Here is a 14,069-nt window from a genome sequence, read left to right as displayed (position 1 = left end):
TTGCATGAATCATGCCAGCACTTCTTTCTCTTTCTGTCTTTTCCCAATCTTGTATCACTGGTGTCTGCAGCTTTATGGTGCTTGATACTGGCTTCTACCTCCTCACAGCAAGCAAGGTACCATCGATTGGCCATTGTCGGTCCGTGGAGGTCCTCTTATTCCACGCGCGGTACTAACTGATGTTCCTGCCTCTTGCTTCAGGTGTACATGTGAGATTATGAATTATCACTCATGGGGTCTCTCCACTATGTGAAAACGTGCACAAAATACACAGACACACACATCGTGTTTTCATGCTACTGCACCATCTTTTTTTTCACTTGAGGGAGCTAAATTAGCCCACAGTATAAATTAAGCAATTAGATTGCAAAGATTTCTGTGATCTTTATTTGTTGGTGGCTGTTCTGTGTATTTCTGTTAGGAGCCCTAACAGAGGTGGGGGGTTCAAAAGCACAGAGTCGTGTTGTGGAAAATCTTCAGATGGGCCAGTCAGTCTTCAGATCTTCTCCACATATTAATAATTCAACTCAATTCAGACGAAGACAAGACAAGGAGTCAAGCAGAGTCTGGCACAATTCTATAGATTTTACTGTATAAGCATGCAATACAGCAAAACTGAGGCTGCTTTATAAACTTTTTTTAATTGTATCATATTCTGGGGGTTTCCACCACTATATTCTGCTCAAAGTCCATATTTTGCTTGTTGCCATGCACCTCCTTTTGGCCACCTGTCTGTTTGATGATGTTTTCCGTAATGTCTGAGCTCACCCAGTTCCAAAAATGTAATTAAAATACAGACAAATTCAAGAGAATCAAGAGTCTTTATATACAAAAATATACAAAATACAAACAAAAAATCCACCACACTATAGTGGTGCTGTGGCCCTAGCAGTGTTTTTTGTGTACTTCCGCTTTTCAGAAACAGAAACCAGCTGTGTCTGGTCTAGCACCCTACAAAGAAAAAAACGATTTAAAAGTTTCATCCTGCAGTCTAATATGCAGTCCATACCGGGGTAGTATGCGGTGGGCAGTTCGTGTCATTGCGAAGTCGTCTTTGCCCAATGAGACACACCCCTTTCAAAAAACCCACCAATCAGAGCTCACGCTGAACTTTTATAAACGGTCGCTTCCAATCCCTCGACTGACTTGATAAAGTTGAAGCAGGTTGGTGAGGAGGCAGACTGGACATGGAAAACCCTTAATTTTTTTCCTTTGGCACATGGACGTTGATGGATAACAACCACACCAGTCGGATTTCTCAGTGGGATTTGTTTCATTTGAGTGTCTTACTGGAGTTTTACGCCGTGAAAAGTCACCGCAGGGGAATAACGGAGGACCTTTACGCCGCTTTGGAGGAGGCTTTGGCGGTGTTGAGAAACGCGTTAAACAAGGCGAAATGTGGAGACCCGGTGAGTAACGATGAACGTTAGTGGACACATTACACGTGTCCACATACACACGTTTGTATTTACCAAGGATGTACTTTTTCATGCGTGGGACAGAATACTTCTCAGTCTTACGCATATTAAATCTGACGTTAGCGTTTTCAGTGCAGTGAAAGTAGCGCTGTTGCTATGTGAGGTATTGTAGCCGCTTGTCTCTTTGCTTGTATTGACGACGTTTGTAGTCAGCACGACTGGCAGGACAACTAATGACGCTAAATCCTTCATTTCACCCGGGGGCTAAAACGAAACTTAAGCGAATCAGAGAAAGTTGAAGCGCCACCCCCCCCTCGTCGATGATGGATTGGCTGCAGCTGGACAACAACATCGTCACCGCACATGCATAATGCTGTTTGTATGATGCTAGCCGTTTCTTTCTGCCCTCACTTTTCTCCTAACGCTCTATGAAATTTCACTCAAAGTTACTCTTTCTAACCGAATGTGGTTTTTAATAAATTACTTCAGCTCTGACTTAACCAGGGTCGGTAAAAGGATGCGGTCTGCGGTGATGCTGTATCTGCCATACTTCCTTCCTTCAAAATACGACAACTTTTGCAACTGTAAATTATGCAGTAAAGGCTGAGTGTACACCACCACCTGCTAAACTCTCACTTCAATCACTTGCAAAATGCTCGCTGACAAATTCAATTGTGTAATTATGCAAACGTGCATCTACTTGAGTCTGCTGACTAGAAAAAGGTGTTAACACTTATCTCTGTTTTAGTGAGTCACTTCTCTGTGAGTCATATCTCTGGTTGCCTAGTGAGTCATAGTGTCAGGAAATCCCCAGATTCCAATAGATAGAGATGCCAGGACAAAACCAGGGGAAAAAACCCAGCTGACGAGACAGCGTTAGAATTGAGAGAGAAAAAAGTAGTACAGGGATGTGGCCTGACCATGTAGCCACGGCCCTGATAATAGTATAAAAGGTGAAGTTTCCACAGTGAATTTCAGTTTGTTCAGCAGAGCAGACTCTGGCTTTTTTGTCTGTGAAAAGAATAAAGCTCCCTGGACTCAACTCGTCTGGACTCTGACTCTAATATCAGACTCTGTGCATTTTCTGAAGAAAAGCTGACTGTCGTAGACTTAGACTTTTTAAGATAAAAGTGAAACAGTTAAGACTTGAGAATCAGGTAGAGAAACACAATTTGAACCTGATCCAGTCAGAATCTGGTCTGTGAATGGGCATCGGAAAATCCACTTCAGACTATTTCCAACTGACTTTGGATTTTAAAATGGAGTTATTTCCATTCACTCTGCTACTACAAGGATAGGACTTAGACTTATTGGATAGGGTCATGAGTTTTTGTCAAGATTCCATTCCTCAGCAAGAAGAGAGAGAAAACAGTCTCTCTCCCTCTCTCTGATTATTCATTCAGCCTCAGCTAAGAAAAAATTCAAAGTCTCAGGAGAAGTCAGCTTTTCTTCAGAAAAAGCACAGAGTGCAGAGCATCACCTTTTATATTATTAGTGGGGGCATGGCCATATGGTTTGGCCGCGTCCCTCTACTATCAGTTTACCTTTTACTCTTGATTCTATTGGTGTTTCGTTGTCTGGGGATTTTCCACTGAGATGCCCCTGGCACCACTATCTATTGGGATCTTAGGGACTTTCCAGATTTCTGGGTTGTACTGGTTCTAGCGAGTTATCTCGCTTCTGGTGTTTTATTGGTGTCCGTCCAACTCTCCAGTCATTTTTTTTTAAATAAAACAGAACAGGGGACTGTGGTTTTGCTAATTGTGCCTGGAGAGTAGCCAGGTCTTTCTTCTCCTGTTACTGTTGCTCTAGTTCATTGTCAATGTACTGAGTGACATGTGTGGCCCAGACTGTGTAAGCCATACTGGACAATCCCACCACATTCTTCAGTGATGTTTGTACAGTGGGGGACAATGAAGCTTCTTCACCCCGCCTAAAAAACATTTCAGTGGTCTCACTTGTGGCTGGGTCTCCACCTGTTCTGTCCTGCCATAGCTCTCTCACATGTAACAGGCTTTGTCAGTAGCATATGGTGTTCGAGGGCCTCCATCATAGCATGTGCTACTGCGTATGGAGGAGGGGGAGCCGTGGGCGTTTGGTCAGGTGCCGTCTCATTTTTTTTGTTCAGGTCGCTGTGTCCCCATAAAACATTGACAGTCTGCCAAAAACCTTTCTGCCGTCTTAATATTTTTTTTTAGCTAACACCGACCCCAAAGAGGCAGATTTGCAATCCTGCGACATTTTTAGGCATCTAGGCAACTGCCTCTGATGCGGATGATGTCATTTCCGAACGCTGCGCGTGTCGAGCAGCCAGCCACAACACGGCTAACTCTGCGGCGGTCGGCTAGTTTAGCTGTAGTTTGCGACTGTTATTTTTTACAAAATGGATGAATATTTTTCCGACTCTGAGGTGGTGGACGATGACTTTGTTTATGATGGACGTCCTTACCGTTTTGAGCCAGAGTACACGGACGAGGAGCTCGTTGAAAGAGGATGCGCAGGCAGAGAGAGGAACAGCTGGCCAAACAACAACAAACGGCTGCACATCCACGAGTAGACGGTAACTGGTGGTGTTCTTGTGGACAATGTTCAGAGTGGGACTTGCGGCCAGGAGATACGCGTCTGGATGTGTCAATAAACGTCTGTATCACAACACTGGAGGATTTCCGCGCAATGATAAACCGGGCAGTGGTGGAGACTTTTTTTCGTGTCCCAAAAGTCCCAAAATGCCACCACGGGCTCGGAGCAGAATAGCACCAGAATATCATAACAAAATATTGGAATATGAACGAGTTTCCCCGCAGATTATGCGTTATATAGAGGCTGCGCTTGGGTGCCCCGAGTACTCGCATTATACGTATCTACGCGCTGCTCCTCTAGGGCTCATTTCGTCAAAACGACTCCAAATGCCACCAATGTTGCCTGGGTGAGTAAATGGTCGTATTTAATGCTAGAAATAAGGTCCAGGTTGTAAAAAAACGAAAGATATCCTTTAAGGCAGCGCTGGGCTCGGAGTGACAGAGCTCTTGCAGGATCTCAGTCAGAAGGAGCCCTGATTTCTGGGTGTGGTTCAGTTATCTTCTTGGGCTGGGACTGCCCTGTACAGAGGTTGGACTTGCATGCAACCGAGTCTCTGACCAGTCAATGGCCACTGGGTCCATAGAGCAGAAGTCCCATTTTCTGAACCCAGGTACCACAACCGTTAGATCCTTTATCCTCTGGTAGGACTCTCTTAGGACAGTTGAAAACTGCTTGCTGTCTACAGATCTCCTAAAGCAGGGGTCGCCAACCTGTGAAATCACATTAACCAAGTTTGATGAATATTTTAATTGCCCATTATTTTGCATATAGTCATGTTTTTTTTTTTTTACTTTTCAGTGAAATAGTTCTTTTATTATTCAGGTTGACAGCTGACTGAATGCGCCAGTAAAAGGATGATGGCACACAGACAGAGGATGGCATTTTTAATTTGCTGCCAGTGGATAATTTAAGTTAGGCGTTAGGTGTCATAAATACAAGAAGGACTCAAATAGACATGGAGTATTTTACTTTTACTTTTTTCAGAGTTCAAAATGTTTTTTATTGCATGCAGAAATGTAATTTCGTTATCTCTGCAGTCGTTCATTGTTTTCATAAATGCAACAGATTAGATTGTTTATACATAGCATAAAGGCAAAAAAAAAAATGCTATATGTTATTTCATTTTAAATGTCAAAAGGGTTTTGCGGCTCCCAGTGTTTTCTTTACCGTGGGAAACAGGTCCAACTGGCTCTTTGAGGTTGCCGACCCCTGTCCTAATGTCTAAAGCAGTAATGAAGAAAAGTTGGAGCATAGAAAAAAAAAATCCCATAATGCCCAAGATCCTGGCTTGTTGGAACAAGGAATACGAGAGGTGGACCAATGAGAATTCTTCTTTGGTCTCTTCCATGGAAAAACATCTTAGGTATTCAATAACAGTTGCCAAACAACTGGTTTTGTTTCTGGTTCACAGACTCTGTTTGTTGTAATTGGTTAGAACTGCTGTTAGCCCGATTCTTTAGTTGGAAGCCCAAGAACAAACTGGAGAACTCTTCAGTACACAGATATAGAATTTATTTAGGTCACAGTTAAAGTAAGGTAGCGTGTGTCTTGACTCATCTCCCTCTGGAAACTACCCCCTGCCAAAAATCATTTGTCAAGGGTCAGTGATCGACTCCAGAGTACTTCAATAGGATGCGGCCTCAGAGTCAGCCGATCTAGGTCATGGCACCAAATTTGTTAGCCCAATTCTTTAGTTGGAAGTCCAAGAACAATAAATATTTAGGTCACAATTATTAAGGCTGGAGTGACAGAGCTCTTGCAAGATTGTTTTCTTGCAGGATTTGTATGTCATTTATCAAGTGTCAGTGTGACCTGAACATTCAAGTCTCGGAAATAAACGCTTGGGCAGTAATTTAGAGTGGCAGCTGGTCGTTGTAATCTGTACAGCCAGTACCTGATATGGTATATTAGGTTGGTTTGAATTTAACCCCTGATGTTTACGTGGAAAGGCTGCAATAGTATCTTAAAAGTAGTTCTAGATGTTGCAGTGTAATGTTTTGTGTTGCTTCTTGTTATTTTCAGAGTGAAGGAGTTAGTGGAAAGGGATTTTTTTTCTACTTGCTGTGCCTGAAAATTGATTACCCAAAATGCAATCGAAGACTGTAATAATAATTGACAGCACACTACTGTTAATTTTACAAAATATGCTTTGTTGTTGTGTTTTGTCTTTTTGGCTTTAGGGATGAGTTTGTCTTTTGTGCAGTTTATAAATGCCTATTATTTTTGTTCTGTTACTACAATTTGTGGGTAAATAGTTCATTTTTCAGTTAAGCAGACCTTTCAATTTTCTCTTTGGGTAGGCCAGTTTCATGCATTTAATCATTAAATTTGATGATTTTCTCCCGGTTGACAACTGACAGTTTTGCCCCTTTAATCAAATCCATTTCTTGCCATCAGTGTGAAATATTCCCCTTTTGTCCTCCAAAGATACCTTTGCTTAGTGTGACCAAAATGTTGGATTTTAACTTTATCAGTCCATAGGATTTATTTCCAAAAAGCATCTGGCTTCTTTAGATGTTTCTTCTGATGCTGAATTTTATGGTGAGGATGCAGGAAAGATTTTCCTCTAACGACTCTTCCATGGTCATACTTGTGCAGTTATGTGCAAAATAATATGCTAATCTTGCTTAAAATGTTGAAAATAATATTTAATCTTTAACTTTATGCCTTCTGTCACTTCATCTTCCACTAAATTAATGTAACTATTCACAGTAACATACATTTTGACCAGGGGTGGCCAAACTTCTACATGCCACTGTAACTGCTATGATTGTGCATCAATTTTTTTAGTGCTGTCAAAATGTGTAAAGTTGGCAAAAGGACTGTGGCTGAACAGATCCAGCGCTGGCAGTAATGGAGTTCTGCAACTGCAGTTGACATGCTCATTTGCTACACAGGCGAGGTATAATGGGGCTTGATTATGAATGTGTTTTTGGTCAATACTGCCCAAGCATGTAGTCCTCCATAAAATTTGGGCTGCTTGCAGACAAGTTGGAATTCGATGGGCTTATGTAAAAAAATTTACCATATCGACCATTGTGGCTGTCACATTTTAATCATAACTTGAATGTAGTATATATCTTGGTAGAACACTGTTGTTTTACCAAATTGAAGCTGGATCCAAAATGGAACCGATCTGAAACCAATGCTAAAAGGAAGTAAAAAATTTGTTTTGCAGCACAGATAGCGCAAGCCAGAGGGGAATGATAAAAGTAAGCAAAAAGAAATTTGTCCACATGGGACAAATACTAGTTTTTGTAGGCCCCCTTTAACTTAGAGGTGCGGATTGTTTCAGGTACAGAGCATTGCCTGTATATTGAAAAAAAAACTTCCTTGTAATTCTTATCTAACCACATTTCTGTGTTATTAGTTGTTTGTTTGTTGTGTTGCAGACCAGCTGTTTCATTTCTTCCCTTGAGAATACCTGGAACTTGGATTTAGCACCACCTCCAAATTTAGGTTCAGGATTTCACACCCAAAGTGGGGACAGTACAATGGAAACAAAAAGAGAACCAGAGGATGCGCATAAAATTCCCATTGTTGAAAAGGCCTTTATGTCATATTGAATGTGAAACCACCCAACCACTTTCCTTTTTTATTAATTTTTTTGTTTGTTTTTGTTTCCTAGACCTGACAAGTGCTTAACTGAAGTCCAAAGATAGCTCCACATGCAATGCGATCTGGATGTCCCTACAGCGAAGCAGGAGCCTATCCTGCATTCCAGCACCAGAGTGATGATGGTGCTCTCGCATCACCTCAGGACAACAACACCACACCTGTACCAGTGATTGACCCTGCAAATGGAATACAAAAAAACATAGTAGCCACTCAATATCCTTGGGACCTCAGAGTGTCTTACATTCCTGGTCAGTGGCATCAAGGCAAAACACAACTGCAACAAAATCTCCAGGGACTCCGCCAAATGGAGACACAGTCAAGCATAACAAGCACTGAATTCCAGTACCCAAAACCCAGGAGCCCTCAGAACAGTCTCTACAAAATAAGGAGAAAAGCAAATACTAATGCTGCGTCTGAGAACAAAAAGCAGAGATCTCGCTCATTGCTGGTTGCCTTACTGGAAGGAAATTATCAAGAGTTTGAATCCTGTTTTACTAACCCCTCATCTTCTTCAGAAGAAACAAGTACTTGTACTAATTTGTCAGGTGAAATACACTGCAAGAGTCAGCAAGTGAGAAGTCCACCAGCTGTGCGTAATGGTGGAAAGACTAGAACACAAAATCTGCATCATTTAGGAGGAACTCATGCCAACCCCCAGCAGCAGCAGGTCTCCTCTTCCTCTCTCAGCAGGCAGCCATCCACAGACAAAGTCTTGCCAGTTGGAGAAATGGTACCACCTACAGATGACCAAATACAGAACCATATTGCAAAAAAGGTTGCCCATTTTCGGGCCAGTTTAACCCAGCAAAACAGAAATGATGGACACACATTCACCGGTGAGGGATGGGATTTTTCCGCTAATATCAGGGACTCTACACCCCAGTCTGACTCCATCCAGTCGAATAGTGTTGCTCATTTCCCGACAACCTCTGCCTCAGACAGAGTTGTGAAGAGGCAAAGTCTCAGTTGTGCTGTGGTTAAACGGTGCACTGCTACACTTGGACAAGCACTTAAAGAGGACAGTTCAAGGGGCAGCAGAGCAAATGCAGAGTTAACTCCGAGTTCTAAAGAGACCAGTGATTGTGCTACATTTACATCAAAGAAACCTTCAACAGGTACACTTGCCTCTGATATAAGAAACTCAAAACATGCTCCTAAGACTGAATCTTTTGACAAGAGGGCATTGGTAGATTTTGAATTGTCAGTAAAAGAACACTTGGATGTGACTATGTCTGCAAATGAGGATGTCAGACATGTTTATTCAGGTGACTGTGAAAATAAAACATTTGTCTGTAGCAATGGTGAAATGTTCTATAGTAAATGGCGTGATAAGAACTTAACAAAGAGTGGTGTAACCACTCTTTGTTATTCGTTAACTGCACTGAAGGAGCTGATTGCTTCTCTGGAGAATGTAGAGACCATTGCAGAGATGGATAATTTTCCTAAAGTCATAGTGCAGCAATATTGGAATGGGGATATAGATAACATTCATCTTTTTGAATCTGCAGAATATCCACAAATTATGGGGAAAGTTGCTGCCACTTGCACAAAGAATGAAGATGAGAGTCCAGTGGTTCTCACCGCAGTGTCTGGAATGACCTTGGATGAACTGACTGAGAAGTACTCCCGTTCATCGCTCAACTGCAGCTCATCACAAGAAGAATATAATTCTCTTTGGTTACATATGAACAAGAATTTGGATCACACAGACCAAATGCCTGGTGTTTCTTTGGCTCTCAAACACACAACAGAGAGGGGAAAAGGAGATACGAGCCTAAAACCAGTGGAGGCAGGAGGGTTGAACAATGTGGAAGGTGTGACTGATGTCTCAGAGATTCATCAATCCAAGTCAAGTTCAGTTGTACCTAGAAAGAAAACATTTGAACACACATCACTCACTGAAAGTCAAGATGGAAATACAAAACAAGTAAAAAACATTGAAGCACAGCAATGCAGTGTTACCCGTAAGGAAGTGGCCGCACATTCCAAGCAGGTTCGTAACGTGGTCTCAACTCCTACAAATCAAAGTGAACGTCTGTGCAACCACACAATTGTTGAATGTGTGAAGGATGACGTGGGTTCTGTACATTTACAAACTGATGTAAGTGTAGCAATTTCTACAAAAGACAAAGAAGAGGCAGCACTGTGTAAAAGTAAGGGCGGGGAAGCACTCTCTGTGAACATTGTAAAAAATCCACAATATGAAGACATTTCAGATGATGAAGACAGGCCACAGCTGTCCGCAAAACTCCCAGACACAGAGCACAAGGAATTACATTTTTCATCATATTTTGAAGAATTTCAGTATGAAGATATAAGTGAAGATGAAAATCCACAGATTGAGATTGAGAATGTGGCTGTGGAGAGGCCTTCACTGACACAAGTACCTGAAACAAATGATAAACAGTTATCATTTAGACCATTGGAAAGCCGTGGGCATGTACAGGGTCAGAGACATGTGAGATGGCAAACAAACCACTCCAATTCATGTAGTCCTTTGAAAGATGAGACTGATGATCAGGTGGATGATGACTGGCTAGTCATTCCTTTAAGCATGTCTGACCTTAAATTTGAACCAGAAGATGAGGAGCAGGACCGCCCAGAAAATGTTGTCCCAGATGATGGTGAAACTGAAGACAAGCAAACACAGTGTCACACATATCAAGTACCAGCTTCTCCTTCTTCCCAGATGGAGGTGTTTGACACAATCGAGAGCTTTCTACAAGCAAAAAATGTACAACTTAAGAATAGATTTGAGGTGGCATCAGGCTGGAGCACAACCGAACATGAACTAGACTCTAAGGGAGAACCACATACACCTCAAAACCGGAGAGAGTCATACTCCGACACTGAAGACAGCTGTGAAACTGAGGACAGTTGTGATTACTCATCTGGATCAGAACGCAACTATTTGACTGTGCCCAGGCAGTTGTTGAAGAGGCCAGCAACTCTGCCCCCAGAGACAGATGAGTCTGTGTCTAAAGAGGATGAAAATGAGGTTGCCAATGTGCAAAAAGGTCAAACCAGGAGCCTGAAAAAGTCGGGCTTGCAGAAACTTAGACAGCTGATTCAAGACAATGCTGCCTCAAAGCATGTTCAACATAAGACCAACGGCCAAAATATGTCAAAAAAGGATGAAATAATTATCCTCGATTCTGACACCGAGGATGAAAGTGAGCAAAACAGCAAAGAGAAGGCAAAAAGGAAGAGGTCATTCTCTTCAGGCTCGGACGGCAGTGGAGAAGCCAAATGTTATCAAAAAAAGAGACGTTCACCTGAAACTGTGGACAGTGCGCGTGGGACTGTTAAAGAACAGTTTGAAAAAGACAGACTGACACCTGCAGACGCACCAGTGCCACAGCAACAGTTGACACTTCACGACACGCGTTTTAAAGAAGTGATGCAGGATGTACTCTCTGAGTGGTCACACAGTTCAGAAAAGAGTGGACAACTGATTGAAACCAAAGGGGACTCTGAGCATGTTCAGCATAGCAGACAAAAGATGTCAACCACAGAAAGTGTAATAATCATTGACTCTGACACAGAGGATGACGTTGACCAAAGCTACAAAAAGGCTAACCAGAAGAGACAGTTCTCTTCAGCGTCAGCAGATGGTGTCTCATGTGGTCACCAAAAGATAAATTCACCTGAATCTGTGGACAATGAATTTGAAAGTGCTGAACAAACTGCCAACAGAAAGACTAAAAGCCCCAGACTGTCATCTGAAGACTTGCCAAAGAAGCCACCCCAGTCTGTGGGCAAGGAGACAGACTCCTCTTTAAATTCTAATCCTGTGATTCCTCGCCTTATTGTTGTGAAGTCCTCTCGACCCACTGAATACATAAAACTTGTAAAAGAACCTAGAGTCCACGTGCAGGTTAATGATGAAACTCAGGCTCCAAAGACCCCAACAGGAACCACCAAAAATACTGTCTGTGAAAAGAATACACAACATTTGCATAGAAATGGAAAAAGAATGTTTATGTCCAAGCCAAAACCTGCAAATGGTAGACATCGTTCTACAAAGAATATGATTCAGACCAGTGCAGTAGAACCAGGACTGATTTCAAGACAACACTTGTTGCCTTGCCAGGAAGGCCCATCCACTTCCATCGGTAGCTTGTCTTCCACAAGTGGACAAACTTCTGAAGCCAGACTAATCTCTGCCTCCCGTATGTCTCAGTCTGGAGGCATGTCTCAGTCTGGAGAAACCTCCAAACCTTGTGGCCTTCCTAAGTCAAAGCAGAGCACATCTACTCCCAGACCACATTTGTCCTCATCCAAGCTGCAGCTGTCCCGCTCTTTGAGCAACCCCCCAACACTAAATTATTCTTGCACTCACCCAAAAGGCCCAACATCTTCTGCAACCATGCAGTCATCTGCAAGGGAACATGTGAACAATAACTGGAAGAACAGCTTTTTCCCAACCAGGAGAGACAGAAAAAGTAACCTGGAGGACTTGAGAACCAGTCATTATGATTCAAGGAGTGATGCTAGACAAGGACCTAGTCACTGTGACAGGGCACCCAGACAGAGACACAACTCCCACAATACTGCAGCCCCCCTGATGAGGAAGACCAAGCCTGTTGCCGTAGAATTGACAAGGGCCAGAATTCGGGATGCTCCAAGGAAACAATGTGTGTTATTTTAAAGTCTCTAAAATGTATTTTTTTTAATGATCCTTCATAAATTCTTATATGAGTCAAATCAAAAGTTATTTTTAATGTATCTGATATGAAAGCATGTTCCTAACCCTATTTCTTACCACAGGGTACTCTGTGGGTGATGGTTACAAGTGGTCAGAGAAGCCAACAGTGGCTAAGCCAACAAAAGGTGACACTTAACATGTTCCTGTTTAATAACACTTGTCTTACAGCCTACCCTCCAATACACCATGCAGTTTCACCAGGTTTTCTGGTTTGTGGGATATAGGTTTAATCCTCTCTTCTCTTGTTCCTCGACATTTTGTATTGTAGGTTCCGACAGGTAGGGGAAGAAATGTATGACCCCTCCAAGACCCCATCTTTGAGGGAAAAGGTGCCTGTGTTTCACTCCCAGAGGGTCAGGTGTTCCATGCCTGAAACCAGCTGTTCCTGTTGTTGTAGTTGATTCTAGCTTTGATTTTCCAAAGCATTTGTGTATAGTTCCATGACGGACACCTTGTACCTATATCCTAAAACTGAATATTCTGTATTTTAACTGCATGTATATAGACATACTGTAAAGATATTAATATGAGCGGTTTGTATTTTTTTTACCAGCTACCTCAGTGTGTGAAAATGCAACATTAAGCTCTTGCATGCAAAGTTTCAGAATACAGTCTAAACATTTCAGATTTTTTTATGTATGTATGTATATATATATATATATATATATATAAGTGTGTGTGTGTGTCATCGTCATTCTTCTTTTTAAGTTCTTTATTGTTCATTGTTTTTATTCTTTGAAAACTCAGCACTGATTTCTTATGGGTAATGTCACATTTGTCTTTAAATAGTTGATGTTGAAAATATACAATATTTAATGAATGTTTGGCTCATGTGTACTTTTTCACCTCTAGAGGAAGACATTCCAATATATATTACACTTAATTGTTGGTCTCCATTTTAATTATGCACACTTTTGCCTGTGTTAAACCATATACTGTGAACTCTGTCATCTGAACATTATCAGTAGTGGCAGTACCTGTATTGTTACTCTCACCATGATTACATGTTAACTTGGCAGCTGGGAAATTGGGGTTCCATCTTATTGTGTCATACATACAGCTGTGATAGCAGAAACTGGTGCTGATCAGACTAAATACCTCATCTATCAATACTTGGTCAGTCCATCTGTCTTTTCATCAATAATTGACCATCTTGCATCTCAATGTCTGGTGGATTCTGTGAAATGGCTGTAAGATATGATGATGAAACAATATACAGCAAGTAAGGAGACAATGTTGAATTCATGTCCATCTTGAAGAACCATAATGCACACAGACGCCAAAAACCAGACCACTTATCTGTTGTGCTTATTTTGACAACAGTGAAATCATAAAATGGTAAGTATGCACTGGATATCTAACACACTAAGTAGCTATTAATGGGTTGGTTTGTGTGCATTAAGGGGTGCAGACTGCACGAAACTTAAAAATAACAAGAGAGCATGAAATTCACCCCAGAGTTTGTGCATTGGAATTATGTAAATTTTTACTTCAGTTACTTCAAATTTAGTTTGAAGAACTTTGGCCTTGTGACTTCATAAATTTTACAGGACTGACCCCAGTCCATGTCTTTAACGTGACCTTTTTGAATTATAAGTCATTGTCAGCTGCTGTTTTGCCCTGCTCTCGTGTTTGCCTTTATTAATGATCTGCTTTTCCCATACATTCCTTGCATGTTAGCCGGGACCAACTGGTGTATTTTTAATTGTTTTCCTTAATTATGTTAACCCTTTTTTTTGGTGGCA

The 14,069-nt window shown here is 41.7% G+C and overlaps 1 protein-coding gene across 2 annotated transcripts; it reads left to right on the top strand.

Moving 5' to 3' along the window:
* The first annotated feature begins 1,159 nt into the window (after nt 1-1,159).
* On the top strand, nt 1,160-13,116 carry LOC121626068 (microtubule-associated protein futsch-like). 2 transcript variants are annotated; one of them, XM_041964427.1, is made up of 5 exons: nt 1,160-1,409; nt 7,627-8,731; nt 9,125-12,253; nt 12,387-12,449; nt 12,593-13,116. In XM_041964427.1, exons 2-5 carry the CDS (start codon nt 7,672-7,674, stop codon nt 12,604-12,606), a joined length of 4,266 nt encoding a protein of 1,421 aa, XP_041820361.1. In that variant the 5' UTR covers nt 1,160-1,409; nt 7,627-7,671; the 3' UTR covers nt 12,607-13,116. The 2 variants fall into 2 exon arrangements, with proteins under 2 accessions (XP_041820361.1, XP_041820360.1); XM_041964426.1 differs by having other exon boundaries at nt 7,627-12,253.
* The last annotated feature ends 953 nt before the right edge of the window (nt 13,117-14,069 follow it).

The sequence above is a fragment of the Chelmon rostratus genome, chromosome 22, assembly GCF_017976325.1.
Source record: "Chelmon rostratus isolate fCheRos1 chromosome 22, fCheRos1.pri, whole genome shotgun sequence".
In the NCBI taxonomy this organism is placed as follows: Eukaryota; Metazoa; Chordata; class Actinopteri; order Chaetodontiformes; family Chaetodontidae; genus Chelmon; species Chelmon rostratus.
Note: the sequence above shows the minus strand (reverse complement) of the source record. Positions and strands in the feature narration are given on the sequence as shown.

Excerpts from the sequence above, each read along its gene's own strand:
- LOC121626068 (XM_041964426.1), top strand. The coding sequence starts at position 7,672 with ATGCGATCTGGATGTCCCTACAGCGAAGCAGGAGCCTATCCTGCATTC. Across the intron at positions 12,254-12,386 it reads GGATGCTCCAAGGAAACAAT|GGTACTCTGTGGGTGATGGT; the intron begins GTGTGTTATTTT and ends TTCTTACCACAG.